General features: G+C 44.8%; 1 protein-coding gene across 2 annotated transcripts in view; it reads right to left on the reverse strand.

Moving 5' to 3' along the window:
• Positions 1 to 22446, reverse strand: part of Zfand3 (zinc finger AN1-type containing 3) — a 216030-nt gene that overhangs the window by 14495 nt on the left and 179089 nt on the right. For both annotated transcript variants that reach the window (XM_055607204.1, XM_055607203.1), the window contains one exon: positions 9438 to 9605. In XM_055607204.1, coding sequence (XP_055463179.1) covers positions 9438 to 9605 — 168 coding nt within the window. The remainder of the gene's footprint in view (positions 1 to 9437; positions 9606 to 22446) is intronic.

The following is a 22446-nucleotide window of genomic DNA, read 5'->3' on the forward strand; positions in this document are numbered from 1 at the left end:
GAGGGAGAGAGAAGGGGGGGAGAGGGAGGAGGGAGGGAGGGAGAGAGAAGGGGGGAGAGGGAGGAGGGAGAGAGAAGGGGGGGAGAGGGAGGAGGGAGGGAGGGAGGGGGGGAGGGAGGGAGGGACAGGGAAGGCCTGATTCAAACCCCAGGTGTTACCTTAGCATTTCTGACAATTTCAAAGCAGAGTATTCAGTCTAAAAATTGAGGTGCTGGTGTTCTATAATGCCTTTTTAAGAGTCAAACAGACACGACTTAAGTCCTAAATAGGGACAGACATCAATGGCACTATTCTTTACGCCCCTCAAGATTCTCAGTCTGTTTTCACAGTCCCTGTGTGTCTGCACACTGAGGATGGGGCTGTGCTTCTGAGCCAGGAAGAAGAATAAACATGGTCTCCTCCCGCAGTGCTTACAGTCTGGAAAGAGGGGTGGCCGTGTAGACAGATTTTAGCTCTAAAACCATGTCAACAGAGGCCCACCGTGTTTCTAAGAAATGTCTCAGTACCCTCAGGAGGATGGGGTCACCTGATCAAGTAAGGCTGTATTAAAAGAAGGTCAGCTTTGGCGAGGGCTCTGATTTGGAAGTGTAGAAACAGCCTGAGCCCACCACCCATTCCAGTGCTTGGCTCAGCCACACTCCAGCACCATTTCTGCAGACCTCAGGGCCTGGGGTGCAGAAAACCTAAGCCACTCAACTTCAGTTGGTGACAGGCAAGCTCGGCAAGGAGGGAGAGGCAGTACAGTGTTGCTGAATGGCAAAGAGGGTGGGAACAAGCCATGCCACGCTCTCAGTGCAGATGTACCTGGCCAGGCAAGGGTCTCCCTATGTTGGCAATGTGCCCAGTTGCTGGGTCCTAAGATCCTTTCCCACTTGCATTCTCACTAGCAGCAGCTGTGTGATGCCGAGATAAGAGACAAGTATGGCTGCACACAGCAAGCTATGACCTCCCATTTTCTGCCAGCCCAAAGAACCAAAGGTAGAACGCAGTTTATGAGAAATTACATAAAATAACTAAAATTAAATAAAGCAGGCAACCTTATCCTATCTGATAGTTTAGTCTTTTCTGACTTTTCTTTTCACCAATAAAAATTCAAGGAGAGAAAAGTACATGCAAATAACTAGTGCTAATAATGCCTTTCTAGATCTTACACCTTCAGCCAAATATTGTATCAGGAAACCCCAAAGCTGAATACATGCTGGGAGCCTCAAAAATCTATCTGGGGACAGGCCTACCCACTGCCTCATCACAGTGGGCCTGCCTCAACCATTACTGCCAGGAAATTTTCCCCACAAGCAGCAGGTTCACTAGAACTCACTTGGTAATACCAGATAATACACACAGCCTAGCAGGGACCATGGGATTATGGACACCACACAGCTCACCACACAGGGCTGGGGATACGGGCGCCACACAGTTCAGCACTGTTCATGGGGCTATGACTATATAGCCCAGGTCCCTGGGAATATAAGAGGTTGGCAGAGAAAAGGGGACAGAGAAAGGGAAGCTGATGTTAAACCAATATTCAAGGAAGTATAACTTGCTCATGTGAAAGGGAACAGAATTGACCAGTTTCCCAGAAGTTTGCAGAAAACAAAACAAACAAACAAACAAAAAAGTAAAAACTCATATACCAGAAGCAATCTCCAAGTTCACAAATTAAAGGTATTTCAGAGGTGAGACCTTGGAAATGTAGGATCATGCTAGGCCAGGAGGCTGGCCTAACAAATGAACCAAGTCAGTTAAAACTGATACAAAATCTCACTAACCAGTTTTCTACTTAGTTGAAATTTCTAGTAATTGTCTTTAAATTACCTTTACGTTTCTTTCGGTGAGCTTATTAAGTACAGTGTCTTTAAATGTATCAGGATTACCTAAAGCAGGGCACCCTCCCAGGAATCACGGCTGAGGGGAGCCACAATGAAAACCATTCGGGAACACTAGTGTGGCAGGTACTCAGACTAGCTGTAAACACAACACTAAAGGCCCTGGAAAAGACAGGCCTCTTGTAAAACCTTGTGAATATGCATGTCATTACTTTGTAAGAAAAATAAATTCATAGCCCATTACAAAGGTATTTCATATATATGCATGTGTGTACCTGTGACGCATGTGTGGGTGTGGGGTGATGGGATGCTATTTGGTGTATTGTGCTGCAGAGACCCCTTAGAGGAGTCCTAATTCCTAAGCAAAGATTTGCAGACTGAACTAAATGGGAGTTAAGGAGTCAAAGACACTGGTTTGGCGGAGAGACCAAAAGACACAAGTAATTTATGAAGACGTGTGGACAGTGGGGCTGGAAGCGGTGACAGGGAGGTGCTGAGGCTGAGGCCTTTAGCTGAGGGCAGGAAGGGACACCGCCATGAGCAGCCAACAGCCACACCAAGCGCTAGCGTCCACAGTGTATCGTGGGATGTGGAAACCTATCTACAGGGCACACATAGCTTCCTCTGCTAAGCCATGTCTTGCACACAGTCCTTACACGCAAAGCACCAACTCTCAACAGGACAAGGGCAGCATTGGGAAATTCACCCTCAGGTTGTACTTAATGCTGAAAAGAATGAATTTCAGCTAACGGTGATGAAAGAAAGGCAAGGTAATCAAGTCCAAGTGTGTACTTAGCATTTAATCTAGCAACTACCCCGTCTATCTACCGGGAGAGAGAGGGAGAGGAGAGATAAAGAGAGAAAGAGACAACTGGAAGGAAGGTACACGGACTGGAAAGACATGCCATGCATGGGCAGCAACTTGGAAATACAGAACTAACAGGACGTCCAGGCGAGCCAGATGCTCCAAGGAAATCAACTGTATTTCCCAAGGGAGCAGCAATCCAAAATTAGGCAATGTGGATTCCAAGCACAATATTATCAAAACATACAGGGTCAACTGAACAAAATATATATAGTGAAAAATATAAAACATGTCTAAGAAATTTTTGAAAGACCTAGGTAAATGGAGAGAGAGACATTGCATTTGTGGGTTGGAAATGGTTAAGATGGCACCTCCGAGCCCTACAGACTCTTCACCCCACCAGCCAGGTCAGCCTGCTGTAAGCTACTTTCTTCCGTAAAAAGCAAAGTCTGAAAAGTGAAAGGACACTTCACCAGGAGGTCTCAGTCAAAGCACACAGAAGATGCTCCCTGGTCCGAGGAGAAGAAAATCAGTAATACTGGGCGGACAGGCGCCCACTAGGACAGCTGGAGAGAAGAAGGAAGCACCGAAGGGCACCACGGGCACGGGGAAGCCAGGACCTAGCACACTGCTCAACTGCAGACTGGCACAAGACACTGAGAGCTGCTGGTGGTGCTCCCGGGACACACTCACCACTCCGCGCTGTGTTCCCACCCAATGAAAATTACATTGTGTATCATGTCTGTCCACCTAAAGATTTACACAGAAACGCTCACTGCCGCTGAGAAACACGGGCTATCTCCTCTCCATGTGGCATTCTCAGAGGAAGGATAACTAACCAAAAGCAACACAGATGACTCTCAAAGCATGCCACATGCCACAGGCCTAAGACTACATGCTGTGAATCCACTGATATTAAAAGCCTAGATAAAGCAAAACTGCCAACAGAAAGCTAGTCAGTGGTTGGCTAGGGCTAGTGCAGGAAAATGAAAGGAACTAGAGAGAGAACTGAATCCTTCCAGAATGGTAGCTATAAAGCCAAATGGTGATAACCACATAACTTACATGAATTTACTAAAACGCTCCAAACTGAAAACTGGGAGACTTTTATGTAAAATGTTATAGTGTGTTAATTTTTTTAAAGCTTTAAAAAATTTTTGGACAAAGAATTAGCCAAAATTATTTTACTAGATCAAAACTATAACATATCAGTAGTTCCTTTCAGAATAATCCCCTTTTGTCTATAAGTACTCTGGGCAGGCTGGGTTGTCTAACAAGCTCTGACAAAAGCTCTCATGGCACTATCTCTGTAAGACTAAGACAGCAGCAGCTGCACGCAGCCACTGAGGTGGAAACCTTTGTGTCATGAGATCGGATGTCAGTAGGGAGGGGACATGGGTAGCAGACATGCTCTGGGTGTGGAGGGGCAGCGGCCAAGTCTGTGCACAGTCTCCACACTGGCTGGCCAAGCACACAAGGCAGGCTGGGCCTCCTGGGGGGGGGGGGTGCATCTGCTGTGACAGACAAGCAGCACAGAGACGTGACTGTTTGGGTTTAGCCCAGAACTTTTACACATTCAACAAGGGCAAGTGGCTGTTTTGTATGAGCACATCGAGGGTGGGGATGAGCTGCCGCATGGGAACTCACAACTGCAACATGGGTCCTAGCATGCTTTGCTTCCCTCGTTAGGGGAGTTCCCAACACAGCACGGATACACACTGCTTCTGGAAGTGTGGAAAGACAAACCTTCCTCTTGAGCCATGGGTAACACACACCAGCTGCTAGCTCAGGAGTATTAGAGAAACTTGAGTCTTCATTACTAGACTCAAAAAACAGGATCTCCTGCAGGTTGGGTCTCCTCATCACACTGGCCAGATAAGTTCTGGCTGTGGTGGAGGCCTGTGTGCCTGATTTAAAAAAAGAGGTTAGATTCATGTTGACTATACCCCAAACTACTGTAGGGGTTTGCCTTGTGGCAAAGTCCAACCTCCTCAACCCAGAACTGGAACCCCTCTCTTCCTCTGTACTGGCCCCTTGCACTAGATGCCAGTTGTACCCAGGTGCAGACAAAAATCTCTGCAACCAACGCTGCCCAAGTGCTTGCTTTTCCCTACCTCTCAGCCACACTTCTCCTTACAGCCTTCACTACAGAAGCCTGTCCAATCTTCCAGGCAGAAAGGAGAGCCTTCCTGACCCCATCCTCTTAATGCGCCTTATAACTTGGTAAAAACTCTAGCAATGGGTTGTCTGGTATGGTTTTTATGTATGTGCATGCTTTCCTGTCAGGCCTAGCAAATCACTGCACAGGAAACAGCCTACAGGTCCTTGGAGAAGTAACTGGTGTGGACCTGGGGAAGTATAAGACTTGGACACATCTTGCTATGCTCCTCCTCCTCCCTCACTCTGTCAACGAGGAGCCGGGCTGAAAGAACTTCAATTCGACCAAATGTGGAACAATGTGAGTAATGAAAAAAATACATACCACTGACTCCTAAGCCAGCAGAAAAGGGTAGAGGGAGGAATCCACAGAAGCCATAGGTAAGAAACAGGAAAAAAGGAGGCCCCACTTGGAGAATGCCAGTGTCACGTGGCACTGTGGAATCAAATCTTTGTGAGCTGGTTCAGGCAAGATTCATGACTAAATGCCAAACCTCACAAACATCTCTGATTTGTTTTTTGAGACAGGGTCTTCCTATGTAGCCTTGGCTGGCCTGGGATTCTCTACATAGACCAGATCAGCCTTGAACTCATAAAGGTCTGCCTGCCTCTGTCTTCAGAGTGCAGGGATTAAACACGTGTGCCATGCATGGTGCCAGCCTCTCAAGGACACTTTGATGAAAAGTAGGCTATTAACACATCGTTAAAGTTTTTCCCACATATTGCTTATTAGGTGCCCTAGAGAAGGTAGAAAAGAACATGGCTTGGGTGTACAGGTGAATCAAATAACATCAATGCCAAGAGGCTGATGGACACCAACCCTCCCAGAGTGAAACTCCACGAAAAACACATCACGACCGTGCAGTACTATAGCAGACTGACAAAATGCAACTAAAACCATTAAGAAACAGACCCTAAATGATGCTCTAATTTTAAAACCCATGAAAGCGTGATGTGTGTGTGTGTGTGTGTGTGTGTGTGTGTGTGTGTGTGTGTGGTGTGTGTAACTACAACAAAGGGTCCTATTTTAAGATGTTGAAACTAAACATAACACCTGCTCATGGGTGAGCCCTACCCTGGAGGGGAAGCTTTGGAAAAAGAGCATCAGCAGAGCAACAGACAGACGTGGACCACGGTGGAGGCCCAGGAATAGCGCTGGCGTGAGCTCCCTGAAGATGACGTGTGCTGCAGTGACTGGCTTTGCAGACCAGTGTCTGTCTGTGCTATCAGCAAACAGCTTTCAGGAAGGAAAAGTCATGATCATCACAACCAGCTCTCAGAAAGCCCCCAATGGGGGCCCCTGCTGATTTATTCAGATGGGCCCAGAGAACTTTGTTTTTCCCCCCCGTAGAGCTTCCAAGACTGAGGTGTCCAGAGTGGTATGTATATATGGTCACATGGGACCATTTCACTGAACCTCTGAGAGCAGGCCAGCAAGCATGTCCCAACAAACTGCCCAGCTCTAGTTCTCATAGGCACCACATTCACTCCTTAGTCTATGAGCTCGTAGATCCTATATGTATGTCCCTTATTCCCCACAAAACTTTAGCAGAATGCTTTGAAAGGTCATCTCAATAAACACCTGTCATTTCGCTTTGATAGTGAGTGACAGAGGTAAAATGACACCGCAGCATGTGAAGACAACACCATGGAGAGGGCCTTACTCTGAAAACAATCAAGAAAGTGACATTACCACAATGTCATAAAAACCAGCTGAGTCACCACATACTAAAAACATGCAAAATGGATGAAAGTTCTTACACTAGAGCTTGACATCACAAAACCAAGCTAATGGGTCACAAAACCCAGCATTCCGGTGCTGTGCATGGCCCAGGCTCAATGACAGTGGCCAGACTTAGAACATCCTCTAGGTGGCCTGAGGAGACAAAACTCCTGCAACAGGAAAGATCAAATTTGTCACCCTATCAAGTAGAAATGCAACAAGCAAACCTATTCTATGTGACTGTCTCTCTTCCGAGAAGTTGGGCTGTGGAAGGCGCCCTAGGATGTTGGACCATCCCACCCACACCACATGCCCTTTCTAATTGGCACCCGGAAAGATTTCACAGGAAAAGGGTGTTCCTTTGGTATTGTTGACATAAAGGTTATCTAGTCACAGTGAGGCAGACGAGAATTCATCTCCAAAATTCACCTCCTTATTGAAAGCCCAGGAAACATCCTGGCAATTAACAATTCCTATCACCTACAGCTGTCCTATGTGAGAAGGCTCAGAACTCGCCTTACAAATTGCTCTTTTGAAGATCAAAGGGAAGCTGAATGTGTCTGTGTGTGCTCTCGATGAGACTGTAATTTAATGGAATTTTTACAGAAGGCTTTGCTGGCAGTGCTTGGATGACAGCCCCAGGGCGGAGGATTCAGGGGAGCTTGGCCACTCTTCCCTTTGGAGCATCTTCTCTGCCTTTAATTGGCACCTCATTAGAAATTAATGAAAATGACATCTTCTGTTCTTCCTGCTCTAGGCACCGAATGCTACAAAAAGGCCCATCACAATTCATAACACATTCAATTTATATAGCAATGGCTCTTAAGCATTATTTATGAGATGTGAACTTCTTGTCAGCAGTTAATAACCTGTATAGAATGGAAGGGGAATGGAAGAAAAGATTGCGAATATATACAGAAAAAGATTTTTCCGCAGTGGAGAAGTGTTCTAATTTAAGTTCAACTACGTCGAGTCTTCACTTTCAGTAGTAAGTGTGCTTCCCTTTAACAGCTTCCAGGGTAGTCGGTATTTTCCCACCTCTCTGTGGACCCTCACGGAAATCACCACACAGCTCACCCTTCCCTAGAGGAACTCAAGCAGGCAGACAGGAGGGAGCAACACAAAGCAGTTCATCAAAGCCCCGGAGCATACGCTCACCCCGTTACCCTCCATCCTTTAAACAGTGGCAGGTGACTCAGTCAGTTTTCTGGGCTTGTGGTCTAAGGTTCTCCAGCTCTCTAGGAAGGCTCCCTCTGAAGGGACTTTTTTCTTAAAACTGGACAAGGAACTACATGTTGTTAGGTAACTGAGAAAGAACTCAGGTCTATAAAGAACTTCAGAACCCACTTAGAAAGCCAGGCTTCTAGCCAGGAGGTAAAGAGCTTGTGGCATAACTCAGACACTTTGATGGTGCGGATGGCCACAGTTGAGAAGCAAAGGGTCATCTATTAAGTACTTCTGAACTTTTTTCAGCTAGGTGCTATGACCTTTGGAAGCTGAGTGGTTTGCATCAAAGATGCAGGGTAAATGTAGAGACGTGGGTCTTCTAAACTACTCTGAACTCTCCCTGGCCTGCCTAGGAGGAAAGGAAACATTCACACTGTCAGAGGAGAGGCAGCGAGCACCCCGTGGACAGCTGTCTGGTCTACTTCAGCAAATCCTGCCCACTACCAGGATTCTACTCAGTCACCTTTGAGGAGGAAACAAATTCTACCATTCTGAGGAACAACAAGCCTGTATATTAAGGGCAACAGAGGAAATAGTATGGAGGCTTCTCAACACAGCTAACAGAATGAATCACTGAAAACCAGCACAGCTCATCTCAACACAGAAGCAAGAACCTGCAACCTTACGGATCACACCGACCTTTCAGATGAAGCGAAGTCACCAGACTCCAAAACTTCCTTAGCTCGCCACAGAAGCCTTCTCTGCCTTACCAGGGCACACCACAGGCTCTGATATAAGCCGAGCCTAATACCCTGTGGACAGTCTGCTCCCGCCAATCCCAATTCTCTTCTTTATACTTCTCTATGCACAACTGAATGCCACACCCAGCTCCCTGTCTCCAAGGCTGAAGGTTTACCAGCTAGACAGTGACAAACACAGAGGGCTGCTGCCAGAAACAGCTGCTCTGACTCAATTTCCAGAAGCCAGCCCATGCCCTACTTGCCCATTTCCACAGATGGCTGAGGGGCCACAGCAGAAAAGGTCATCTCTTCAGAGACAGACAATGCCCCCCAAATTCAACTTCAGCAGTGCACAGGGCACTGTGCAGCCCTGTGCCAGCAAACAGTGTGAGATAAGCCCTGAGGAGAGTTAAAGCTCTCTTCCTGAAATGAAAGATGGAGAGTTCTCAGAGGCTTTGCTCAGAGTCCACCAGGTAGCAGCTCTGTTCCACAAACCAATTTTTCTCATAGCATGTTCCAAAATTCAGAAACTAAAAAAAAGGAACAGGAAAACTGTAAGTGAGCTGAAAATAATGCAGCTACAATTTTACCTTTTTGACATGGTACATGTGGTCATGAAGAAAAGCAGAATTTGCCTAAATTTTGTTCCGGTGTATACAAGATCTAAAAATTACACCATGTGCAAAGTCCAAAGAGGTGGCAGAACGAAGGAGGACAGATGATACTCCAGCTGCTTCACGGTGTTAACTCACTGGGTCAGTGAGGGTTCCAGAAGAAAAGCTTCTAATCAAACCATGATTGAAAAAGGATGTGGATGGGGAATATATATTAAAAGTTCATCTAAAATGAATTGTCTCTCCGGTCTATGCTACACACCACAGACTCGTTAGTTTGCATAATTTCTTAAGTATTAAATGGGAAAAGAAGCAGAGCAGTGAGCAGGACGGAGACAGTGGACGCACCACGCAGTGTCAGAGACAGAGTGGGGTCAGGAAGGAGCCCTGAGTAGGGGTGCTCACCACAGCGACAGGATCCTAGTTCCTGCTGCACCAGCTCCAGCTTGGTCTGGCACTGGAAGCACCGACGCCGACTCTTCTGCTTCGACCGGCTGCTTTCCTCAGTCCGCTCAGTGTTCTCTAGTAGTCGCGGCCGTTTCACGGGTGAAGCCTCGTTCTCAGACTGTGAATCTGACCAAGACAACACATTTGGGGATCAGGACTAGTGCCTGGCTGGGCAGACAACTGTCCAGAGCAATGCCAAGCCTCCCCAGTTAGCTCTTCATACTGTAGTCAAGTGACTCAAGTCTTCCTGCTTCAAACCACTAACAACCCTTTCTCAAAAAAGGGGTCTTAGTGCTTTATCAAGAACCTCAAAAGGCCTGCACAGTTTGCCCTTCAAGCCTCTCATTCTCTCTGTATCTTGCTGCTCTCTCTCAGGGCTCCATCGACATTTGGCTCTTGATTATCTTTGACCTCTGGTCTCAGTACCTTTCAGTTCTCTCTTCACAACTACTCACTCACTGCTACATGGAACCCTTTTTAATTAAGTCTTCGCTCCCCAGTCAAATTTCCCACTAAGTCTCGTTCCTGAATTATCCCATGTGGAGCACTGTTTTCCCTGTCCACAGCACACTGGCCCTCCCTCCTCTTGCCTTATGTTGGCCTCCTGTGAGAAGCATGGCCTACGAGGGTTAGGAGATTGTCACAGGACACGCTAGCTTCGTCTGAAAGGCAGCTCTGAGACAGTCTTTGTTAACAGTTCCATTCTTTTGTGTATTCAAGCTGTAAAGAGACTGAGTGGGAAATGGTGGGATTGTGGAAGGACAGGGCCTGGCTAGGGAAGGAGGTTACTGGGACATGTCCCCTGGTGGACTATCTTGCCCTGGACTCTTCCTGTCAGCCAAAATGTGAGCTGTTTCACTCCTCCTCTCTTCTGCACACACTGAAACCTCTGAAAACAGAAGCAAACTAAACCTAAGAATCTTGCCTGCTGGGTGTCTGTCACAGGAATGAAAACCAAACACCCCTTAGCTCTTCTAGAGAGGACGGGTGTGTTCCCCTGCTTCCTGACTGTGCGATGGTGAGCGCTGGATGGCTGGCTGGACCCTCTCCTGGCAGTCCTTGCTTTCTAGTTTGAGAAGATGGAGCAGGGAGGGACACACTGGCACAGCTGTCTCTGTGTGGAGGGGATGTTTTACCAGACCATCGACTGGTTCCAGCAACAGAAGGGCAGTGTGTCCAGTTCCGGCCCCGCCACCAGTACAGATGCCATGCACCATTCTTCCCCAGTACAAGCCTTATCTCATCCAATTCTTCCAGCCCTGTACGAGATCTCCCCAACACAAACCAACTGAATAAGCCCTCCTACGAAAAGCAAGTTCAGTCTATTTCCCAGCTCTGCTGAGCAAAGCTGTCCAGACCCAGTTAGTGTAGTGCCTAAGGCTGCCACAGGTCAAACCCCCCCCCTTCTTCTGCCGGCAAAAGAACAAAAAGCAACAATCTAAATGTAAATCATTACAAAGCAGCCAGCCAAAAGGAATTCACCTCAAATGAGGCACACTGCTCTCCTGGGGGTCCTTTTCCACAAAAATGGCGCTATTTGTGATAATAACCCTATTTAGATACCTAACAAAAACCTCTGCTGCTTGTCCTACTTGAAGTATCTTTTAAAGAAATGTCCCTTAAACTGGAATGAGAGGTGTGGCACATACAACAAGGTGGAGGCAACTTGAAAACTCCCATTTTTTTTTTAAGTTATTTTGAGGAGGGTACAGACAAAAGGAGAGGAGGAGGGGCAGGGGAAGGGAAGAGGGAAGGGAGAAAGAGTAGAGAGGGAAGAAAGGAGTATTGTGTCACCCACACCACATAAATGTGGAAGCCCTCTGAGGCCAGAAGAGGGTATCAGATTCCTTGGAACTAGAGTTACAGGTAGGTATAACCACCTGGTTTATAAACAGCTGGGCACTGAACCCAGTCCTCTGAAAGAGAAGGAAATGCTCCTTACTTCTAAACCTTCTTTCCAGACCGAAAACTTAGGTAGGTAGGTAGGTAGGTAGGTAGGTAGGTAGGTAGGTAGGTAGGTGGATGGATAGATGGATGGATGCATAGATAGATAGATAGATAGATAGATAGATAGATAGATAGATAGATGATAGATAGATAGATAGATAGATAGATAGATAGATAGATAGATAATCTTGTTAAAGCTGAATATGGTGGCACACCACAATCTCAACACTCACAAACTAAAGGCATTCAGATCTCTGGAGGTTCAAGGTCATCTGGGTCTACATAACAACTTGCAAGCCAGTTGAGCTACACAGTGAGAACCTGACCATGGATGGATGGATGGATGGATGGATGGATGGATGGATGGATGGATGGGTGGATGGGTGGGTGGGTGGGTAACAAGCTGAACATGGATATTACGCATGATGCTAATACACTGATCATGTAAAATATAACCCCTCAGATCATGGGCCTCTTTCACCTCCATCTCTGAAAAGTACACTGGTCTGGAAAAGCACAAAGCTGGAATTCAAAGCTTCTTTGAGGAGTTTGGCCCAAACAGCCAAGTGTGTCACCTACTGCAGAGTACATGATTCCCTTTCTAGAGGAAACTTTAATTTCAGCTGTCAACAGCGCTAAAGAGGGAAGCCCTGTGATGTTCAATGGCATCAGGACGGAGATGTGAAGACAAGCCTTCATGCTGCAAGTGGCCATGGGTGGGAACCAGATTTCAGGTCTGCATGGTCTTACTGCGTGTCTTCACTGAACACCTGCTTTTATGGCGTACCACCAAGGTAAGATGGTCCAGGCCAGATCTCTTCTCCTCTTAAGTTTCATCTAATCAGACTATATGCTAAACAGTGTCAATAATAATGGTAGGGACCAATCTGCATGGTCCTGTGCCAAGATTCCCTTTAGCCATTCCACTTTAATATAAACGCTGAAACAGTTTCTGGAGGCAATGCACTGGCCCTTGTTCCTCCGAGAGTCAGTGTCTTAGCATCTGCACAAGTCTACAACCAAACACATCTGTGCACAGCTGTGCTGTGAGCTACAGTCTTCTGTGACTCTATACCAGTGGCTCTCAACCTTCCTCATGCTGCCACCCTTTTATAGTTCCTTATGTTGTGGTGATCCCCAACCATAAAATCACCTCTTGCCACTTTATAACTGTAATTTTGCTGCTGTTGTGAATCATAATGTTAATATTTGCAAGATATCTGATATTGACTCCTGTAAGTGTCCTCTGAACCACCCCCCAAGGGGATCATACCCACAGGCTGAGAACCACTGCTCTAAATCACAATGAACTACCCCCGCAGACTGTGTCACTCTTTCCAGATCCTAAGAGAACAGAGCATTAGAGCTCTGGGATACACTGACTTTCTCTGCCATCTCTGATGGTCTACATGAAGTGGAAAGAAGCCCTACTGTCCTCTGATGTTCCCTGCTGTGAGGAAGAACAGACTGAAGCTCCCAAACTGTGTGCTGCATGCTGTCATGGCTGACTGCACCACATGTCTCTTCTTGGTAAAGTAAGTCATTCTCTGACATTTTCCACAGGTCAACTCGGTGTTTTAATTAGAAGCTAATGAAATCAACAGAAGACCATAGGCTCAGTGTCATGGCTACGGAAGGATTTTATATCTCCTCTGCTAATTATTTAATGAAACCTTGTACTGTGGGGTGAGTTGCCTAAATAAGAGAAACAGATGTCTAGTGCCGGGATTCTAATTACATAATAATGAACTAAATAATTCAACTACTCAATTATAAATTTTAAGTCAGTTAGAAAAAGACTATCAGAAAAGACCCAAATACGACTTAACAGTAAAAGAGCTGTCTACCGTTCACCTGGAATCAAAAATTGATTATTTGCCTTCTGTTTCTAAGTTTCGGCCCCTCTAATTTGAAGCATTTTCAGTTTTGGGAACAATGGCAGAAACCATCTAATTAATCTATTTGCATATGCTGAACTCAGGCGGTAAGGGTTAAACACGGAGAGCAAGGTGAACAGAAATAACTCTCGCACTCGGCTTTAACTGTCAGAAGAAACACGTCCAGGAAAGGAGCATGCTCATTAGCAGCAGGAGGAGCTGCCGTGGCAAGCTAGACACAGTTCCCACCCCAGGAGTTAGCAGTCTCCTAATTAAGGTCCTCCATAAAGAGCCAACAAAGCAGATTTTTCCCAATGTTCTTCCTCTTGAGAACTCCTCTGGGCTTGTGTACCCACACAAGGCTGCAGCACCCCCATGCCAGCTCACAGCCCTTCACACTTGAGACCCCTCTCCTCAGCCAGTGTCTAACGACAAAGACACCACACAAGATCTTCTAAGAAAAATTTCACCTATTTACCCATGTCCAATTTCTTGGTCTGAAGGCAACCACTGCTCAACGTGTGACAGAGGAAACAAGTACAATGTTTTTAAAATGTCTACAGAGAGAAATTCCTCTAATTGGACTTTGCTAGCCAAGTGCAGACAGTAACTAGCACTGAGTCTTTCAACTCAGGAATACATTTACAATGAAAGCCTGACGGCAACAAACAGGGCTGCTGCTTTTCAAACTGTTTTGTCTCTGACAGAGATCCACGTTTGTTCTTACTGTCACTGTTCTTGTCTTTATTACTCATGTTCTCTCCTGAAATTTTCCAAATGAATTGTGTCGGGCCTGTCAAAATTGCATCCCATCTCTCTTACTCTCCTGGCAATGTGCAGCTGGCAACCCACGCCCACCCTAGGCTGCTAACAGTAGCTGTGGCCTGCTGGTATCTCACAGGCTCTCGCCCCCGGCTCCAGCCAGCCCTCCACACAGAACCCCAAAGACAGAGACAAAGTGCAACAGAGAAGAAAACCTCCCCCAGCTCGTCCACCCACGCCTTCCACACCGCTAAGAAACAGAGGAGCCTGTTTAATCTCAGGCTCTGTGGCAGCTTTTGAGGTACTCAATCAGTTTTTTTAGAACCTATCACAGTCTCTTGACAGATTGACATTTATGATCCCAACAGCCTGTGCAAACATCAGTAAGAGCAATAATTAATGAACCCTCACACATCACCGCTGTCTCTCCTTCCACCATTTAAAGGAGCTTAAGCTGCTAAAACCTCTGTCCACAAAAACTACCACCCTCTCCCTGGAAAAACTGATAAAAGAGACTTGAAAGGGCCTGTTTTACAGGTTTCATCTTACGCTCTGCTTCTGGAGCATTGGGGGGATTAGATTTGCCTTCTCCTGGCATTTTACTCTGTGTACCACAAAAAACTTCAAGACAATGAACTACTTCCTCACTGTCCACTAAAAAAAAAAAAAAAAAAAAAAAATTGCACTTAATTCAAATGGGAATTTTCTTTCATTTCTTCTATTTCTAATGATCTAGAATAATTTCAGAATAACAAGAAACCAAAACAAATGAAAAGAAAAACACTGCATGCACAGAGAATGAGTTTCTAGAGGCTGATGACTAAACTCTTGTGGAGAAGATGACCTGAGCTTGAGTACAGACAGATGGCAGTCCTAGACGGTAGACACTTGACACTCAACTCTTCGCAGCCTGCTGGGCAGCACAGGTTTCAGCCATTAGCCCCGCCCATGCTCCAGCCTCACACTCCTTACTCCAATTTATTTTTTCTGGCTATCTCCTCTGCTCTCAGGCACAGCACGGTGGGCTGCTCATCCTCTCACACACCCTATAAACTGAACACAGACCTCTAATTCTTCTCCTTGCTGATAAAAGAAGATAGGGAAGTGGGGGGGGGGGGTAGAATCAGTAGCCTCTTTAAATGCACCACAAGCTTTGAGGGGCTTTGCTCTCAGGATGTTCAAAACACACCACAAATCTTCTAGGGGGCAAATACTCTCTCACCTAACTGTCCTCACGGCAGCAATGTGGAAGGCCGTCCCACGGAAATGCCTTATTCTTATTACCACCACCGAACCCAGGGCCGCTGGAGCATGCTACGAAGTGCTCTCTCAGGAGGCTGCCCCAAGTACTGTAAAGACCTCTCTTAACTACAAGACACTGTTAAGAGGAGCAGCACATGGATTTTTTTAAATGTCTTTGTTAAGTTTTTATATGGAACATGAGACGTTCTGATTCATTCTACTTGTGAAGCTATATATCGATACTATCATTTAAATTTTAAGAAAGGAGATTTTTAACTGCACACTTCTCCTCTAATTCATATCCAAAACCAACACTATAAAAATTTCAGGAGGCACCCAAAACAAGCCCATATTGAGGACATAAAGGACAGGCACCCTGGAATCAGCCCAGGTCGTCTGGAGTTTGAAGGAAGAGTCCTCTCCCTCCAACTACCTGACACACACTGGACATCTGGGTAAGGTCACCTACGTTGTGGCAAGGACTGGATGTTTAAGAGACTATGCTACTAACTACTAACTAGTACTACTTCTTCCTCATTCCTTCAGGCTGACAGCATTCCCTGTGACTAATGCTGAGCCCCGAGAGTCAAGCACATCATTCCTCTAAGAGTCTCCTTTTGCTTGGCCTGTGGGAAGACTGCCTTTTCCCTCCTGGTTGACTATGTGATGTTGTTGGCTATTACAACACGTACGTATTCATGGTTAAACATCTCACGTTGCTGGGGTTTTGTTTAAACCTGAGAATCTTCTTTTATTTAAAACAAATGAACAGTGTAACAAAGTTCATTATCAACGATAATCACAATCTCATTAAGTGACATTCCCCAGTTTATTTGAACTGTGTAACTGATATAGCCCTCTAGATTAAGGACCATTCTGTGCAGGACCACGACAAAAGTCAACATTAACCACCTACTCTATATATGACCTACTGCTAGTAAGTGGACATTAACTTATGAGTAGAGTGCTAAGAACACAAAAAGTAGAAATCCTGCACTTAGAGGGAGAAAGGGAAGATTAGAAAAAGGTGTCTCCTGAGCTAAACCTTCAGTGTGATCAGGAAGGCAGGTGGCTTTGGTTCCCATGTGTCACCCTGGCCATCTTCTGTTATGCCCACCTACTGTACTACATCCATAGTGAGCTGCCACTCATCGACCTTCTCTTTATCACAAGACCTCAGTGGACCATTTCACAGAATGTGGAGGTAGCTGGACTCATCTGTATGCTTGAAATGGAAAATAAAGGTGTTGGTTATCTTTTCTCTTTAACTGTTGCCACCTAGTTTAATTCCACCTCTACCCCACGCCAGGAGTTCGAGGCATTTCACTCAATGTCACTGGGTCACCTCAGTTTCCCTTCTGTGATGGTTAATTTATTGATCTGTCTACACAGGCACATAAACGGCTTTCACCACCGATTTTTCCCTATCAATAATCTTCTTAAGAGTTTTTTACACATAGCTAAATAATAAAGTTCCATGTACTCTTCACCCACTATCCCCAAACCAGGCAACTGGTGTAGATGGGTATTTTCAAGCCATGTGAAAATTTTATCACAAGAATCCTTCATGATGTTTGTTGTTTTTCTTACACAATCTCTCTGTGCTGTCTAAGATCACCTCAAACTCAGGTGCTGGGAACACGGGTGCGCTACTCACATTCCCCTTAGAACCATGCCTACTTCAACCCACTTGTCTGTTTTCTTATAATCACCATCTATCCCCCATTTCTATACTTTGGTTATTTCAAGAACGCTTCCAGACAGAGACACATGTATGCGGACATATAAATATAATCGTATAACATGTAACCTTCTGCCCAATGCAATATTTTTGTCTTGTTTGGAAACAGGGTCTGACTGTGTAGTCCTGGCTGGCCTAGAACTTGCTATAGAGACTGGACTGGCCTTAAACTTAAAGAGATTCACTCATGTCTATCTCCTTAGTAGTGCTGGAATGGAAGGTGTGGGGCACCAGGCATGACTAAACTAACAATTTTTAAAACCATTCTCAAAGTAGGCGGATACATGACTAAAGAGGCTCCTTTTGTGAAGCTTCTGCAAGAACAGCAACAGAAAGTGCATATTATGAACACATATGTTCTAGACATTTCGCATGTTATCTCAATTTATGCAAGGCTATAAGGAGATATTATTATTTCCAGAATCTCACAGATGAGGAAACCAACGACACAGAGTAAAAGAACTTTACCAGTTTTCAGCTCAGCTTTCTGTAGAGCTGGATACTGAGCCAGGGAGGCCCTATCTGTAATTGTTACGCAGTCCCACACAGTGGCTGTCACATGTGAAGACTGTTTCTGCTCCCCCATAGAGCACCTCAGCAGGAGGATAAGTTCCTCCACTTTCTACATATACAAAGATCCAGTGGACCCACAAAAAAAAAAAAAAAAAAACAAAAAAAAAAAACAAAAAAACCTTGCAGTCCATGAGTGGGATGGAAGACAAGCTTCTCTCATTGCTTCAGAACCCTGACCAGCACCAACTTCTCTGGGACAGATGTCTGCCGAGCAACTCTGTCCACTGTTCTTAGAATATGATTTCTATGATGTCGGACTCTGTGCCTCCCATACCTGCTAGTAACTCTCTGGATTTCTACAATTACAGTAATTTATACTAAATCATCTTTTTTCTTTCTTGATGTGGTAACTGGTGCTAGCTGTCATATCTTGTGCTTAATACTGGATTTCAATCACTGTCCTGCTACTGTGGGAAAAATCCATAATCAGTTTTTACTCATTATTTGTAGGATGACACAAACATAGCAGGACCAAGTTAGGTAATTTCATCTGAACTTCTATTTTAACAGTCAGGAAAGACAAACCAAGTCTCCTTAGCTTTCCATGGGCCCCAAATGTCAAAGGTGCTTTTTCTCAACTCCCTGACAGCCTCCTTCCAAATGGCCCAATAAAAGCACACACAAAGGCCAGCAGCCCACATATCCATCAAGTTCTGGAAACTTATCATCACCAACCTGGTTTGTTAAGCGCCACTTATACTTACTGAGAGGGCATCAGCAGGAGCTAAACACAGACTGTGTCTGGCCAACAGTCTGTGAGGATGGCAATAAATACAGTAGTCCTCCTCTGGGGCCATATTCAGCCTAGCGCCACTTCCTGATTTTGGCAACTTCATTAGCAAAACCTGTTCCTGCCAGGCCTGCCAACTGAGCTATATCCCCATTGACTTCCCACTTCTTGTTTAGACTGCTAAATAGCCTTCAATATATGATCTCTTCTTTTTATGACCTACTTGGGTATCTTAGGAGTTAAATTTGTAACAACTTCCAGCAGAGTAGAGCACACTAGGGAATAAGGGAAAAGTACTGGGGAGACAAAAAAGAGAGAAAAGAAAAACAGACACTCGAGGAGCTGGGGGCATTATTCAGGAGTGTTTACCTGGCATACACAAGGCTCTGGGTTTGGTCCCTCGTACTGTATAAACCAGGTATGGTGAACATATTTGTGATCTTAACACAAAGAAGTTGGAGAACTGGGAGTTAAAGGTCAGACTCAGCTATGTAGTGAATCTGAGACAAACCTGGGTAACATGACAGCCTCTCTGAAAGGTGGAGGGTGAGAGGAGGGGAAGGGGCTGAAGAGATGCCCCAGCAGATACAAGCACTGGGTGCTCTTCCAGAAAACCCAGGTTCAATTCCCAGCACCCAGTGGTGGCTGCTAACTCTCGTAACTCCAGTTCCTGAAGATCCAACGCCATTTTCCAATCTCCTCAGGCACCAGGCATGCATGTGATATACAAACAAACCTACATGCAGACAAAATACCCATACATATAAGTATTTTTCTTAAAAAGATTAAAGATAAGCTCAAAAGAGGTGGGCATGTGGCCCAAGTTTAGAATCCCAGTACTCAGGAAGTGAAGGAGGAAGGAGAAGGAAAGAAAGAGGCAGGGAAGGAGGAGGAAAGCCCAAGAGAAAGCATTACTGCTTTCGTCAACCAGATGCCCTCGAACTTGTATTCCTAATATACAAATCAGTGATGAGGATGAAAAACCAAAGACCAGGATTCACAAAAAGAATGGTCTTGAACTTCTGCTCTATTTTCTTCAGTACCACCAAAAAAGTAAAATTTATATCTTATATATTCAAGGAATAAATGCATCCACGTACTTATCTTCATGGAATTCTGTACAGGATGAATACTACTGTTTGCATTTAGTTTCTCAAATACAAATTTAAGGGCTAAGCTCCCTACAACTGTGGAGTACAGAGTCTGGATGTTCTCAGAGTAGACCTGAGTCTTGTGACTGTTTGGAGACAGTAGGAGACACTGCTAGCTACAGCTACTTTCCTCCATTGCGGCCTAGTATTTGAAGAGATTCAGAAGGACTAGACAGAACCGGGTGTCTTCAAAAGACTATACCCTGTTCTCCAAAGCACCAATGATTTGACCAGGAGCGAGCCTAAGCTGTTTTTGTTTTGTTTTGTTTTTTAATCAAAATTGAGGACCTATCCTTTACATAAAAACACCAACTATAGGAGAGGGGTAGGGAAATGGATGAGGACAAATGAGACACTATTTAAGTTTCATGGGTTTATTTTTAAAATCAGAGACAAACACTAAAAGCTGAATAGTTTCCTTCATTCTAACCTCCCTTGAAGTGCTGTTTAAATCTTCAACCACTTTACCTATATGATTTCAATGCAAGCTTCCAGGTAAGGCACAGCATCAGCTACACCGCTAGCTACACTGGTACTCAACACAGCGATAATGAAGAGAGAAAGGGCAAGGAAGGGGGGAGGGGAAGCTGACTTCTGTGAAGGCAAGTTCCTCATGATGGCGATCTTGCCATGAGAAACTGGCACACCCAGGAGATGTGCGCAACAGTTTTAGTGAAAGGGAAAAAGCTGGAACACTTTTACTTTGCTGTTTACAGAAAATCAGCTTCAATGTATGACTGAGTGGATGCTAAAATTAAACAGCTGATTTGTTTTTAAACTATTTTTGTTTCCAATTTAGCACTGAGCTTAATTCAGTTCCTCTTCCGAACTATCACTTAGCTTCTTCCACCCAAAATCCAGTCTTTGGCTTATTGCTGTCAGGGAAAATCCTTGAGCTTATAAAAAAAAAAAAAAAAAAAGCAAGGTGGGATATTTTAACAACAGCTGATTTGAGGCTCCAATGACCTTAACTTCACATTTCTCCCCTGTGCCCAGAACACTGTAGCCTTTTCTTGACCAGAACAAGAAAATCAGACCTTCCATACTTAGGGCTACATAAGGGTACCAATGATTTAGATGAGCTGGAGAAAGCTGCCCTATCAAAACACATATGTGCATATATGCATGTATACATATGTATAAAGATGCACAGATGTATGTATAGACAGACAGAATTACACATTAAAGATTTTGTATGAAAGACTATTGTCTGCAAGTTATTCAAACAGGAAGAGCTATAGCCACAGGTGCAGAGGGACAAACACACTGAGGTAGAGGCCATGTGGTTAGAGGGGTAATTCTCAACAACTGTATGGGAGGCACCTGAGAGGGTTAGACAACCTCCCAACCTTTCTGGTAAGGCTGAGATTAAATTCAGAAAGAAGATCCCATGTGTAATTACATTCCAAAGGAGCTTGCAGAAGACTGGCAAGAACCTTCTGAACGCCTTCCCAGAAACACTGGCCCCACTCAAGGTCTGATGGGAAAAGTCATTGACAGCCAGTTGGAGCCTATAATCAACAGGGAGGTTGAGGCGCATACCTTTCCAGGTTTGTGGAGCTAACTCCTACTTGTAAGTATTCTTTATGATCTGTCACAGACTTGGACACGTCACTCCTAGTCCGTATCCCGAAAGGACCCCTTTTTAATTGTGTCAATTACTGCAACTGCTTTTCTAGAAGTGAGGACGGCCAAGACTTCAAATGTGATTTTCCTCTTCTACAAATTCATTTATCAATTACTGTCAGGGAAATGTGAAGCTCAATCTTGTCAGTTACAGGAACTTCCAGTTTGTGCCAGGCTAGAAGCAAACGCTACGGTGAACACCTACTCTTAGTTGCTACTACACAAGTCTCTCTCCTCCCATCCACCTTGTCAGAGCCACTGTGTGTGCAATTCAAACTGTGATGTAGTAACACCACCTTTGGAGGAGTCCAGCTCTTTTCTAGAAGGGCAGCTGCAGCCACAAGCACACTTTCTATCCAGCGAGCATGTGCTCACCTCACGATCTTGCGAGAGCCTCCACCCTCACCGAGTGACAGAAAACGGACACACTGAGCTCAATGCCCACTTCTAGCTTATACATGTGTGCATTTCTAATAAGTTCTGAAAGGGCAGATGAATGTGAGAAATGCATAACAGGTAACTAATTCCCCCATCTGTAGCACTAACAGATACATGGCTCATTTAAAATTCTGAGTTGTGGTTCTGCTCTTTGGGAATGGCTTTCTGAAACTCTGTGGGCGGACACTGGTAATGAAACAGAGAATTCAGAACGGCAGGGAGCATAAGGGCAGATAAGCCTTTACAGCAGAGTATGTGCATGCACCAAAAATAATTATACATATATAGTGGGAGGCTGGTTACCGGAGCCCACAGAGGCACTCGGCTGTTCAGATAACTAATCACAAGATGAGGTCCCCCAGGGCAAAAATGCCTCCAAGGTTAACCCTTCTGATTTTTAATCATAAACAACTGAATTTATTGGCTGAAGTGTCTCCACGTGTTATTGGTTTAAACGCAACAGTCTTCTTTTAAACCATGATTTTAGTCACACAAAACAAGTAACCCTCTGTGGGCCCTAAATTGTGATGAACCCCAAAATAAAAGAGAAATATGCAATTGTAAGTTTAAAAGAAGAGAAAATTTAAGGAATAAGGCATATTTTTAAAGAAGGTAAGTTGTGAAATCTCTGAAAAGATTGCTTTTCATTAACATATATAGTAAAATTAACTTTTAAAACAAGGACTAGATCGAAAGCAGAACAGAACAAAACCTTTCTTAAAATAAAAAGTAAAAAAAAAAAAAGAGTTAGGGATATGGCTCAGTGGCAGGGTGACGACATGGGACAGGACAGGAGTGACAATGACACAGTCTAAATCTATTTTCTGGTTCCTTCTCAGGTGGAACTTGAAAACTCATTTAAAAATCCATGAAAATGAAG

The sequence above is a fragment of the Psammomys obesus genome, unplaced genomic scaffold (genome assembly GCF_907164565.1).
Source record: "Psammomys obesus unplaced genomic scaffold, mPsaObe1.curated_primary_1811, whole genome shotgun sequence".
NCBI lineage: Eukaryota > Metazoa > Chordata > Mammalia > Rodentia > Muridae > Psammomys > Psammomys obesus.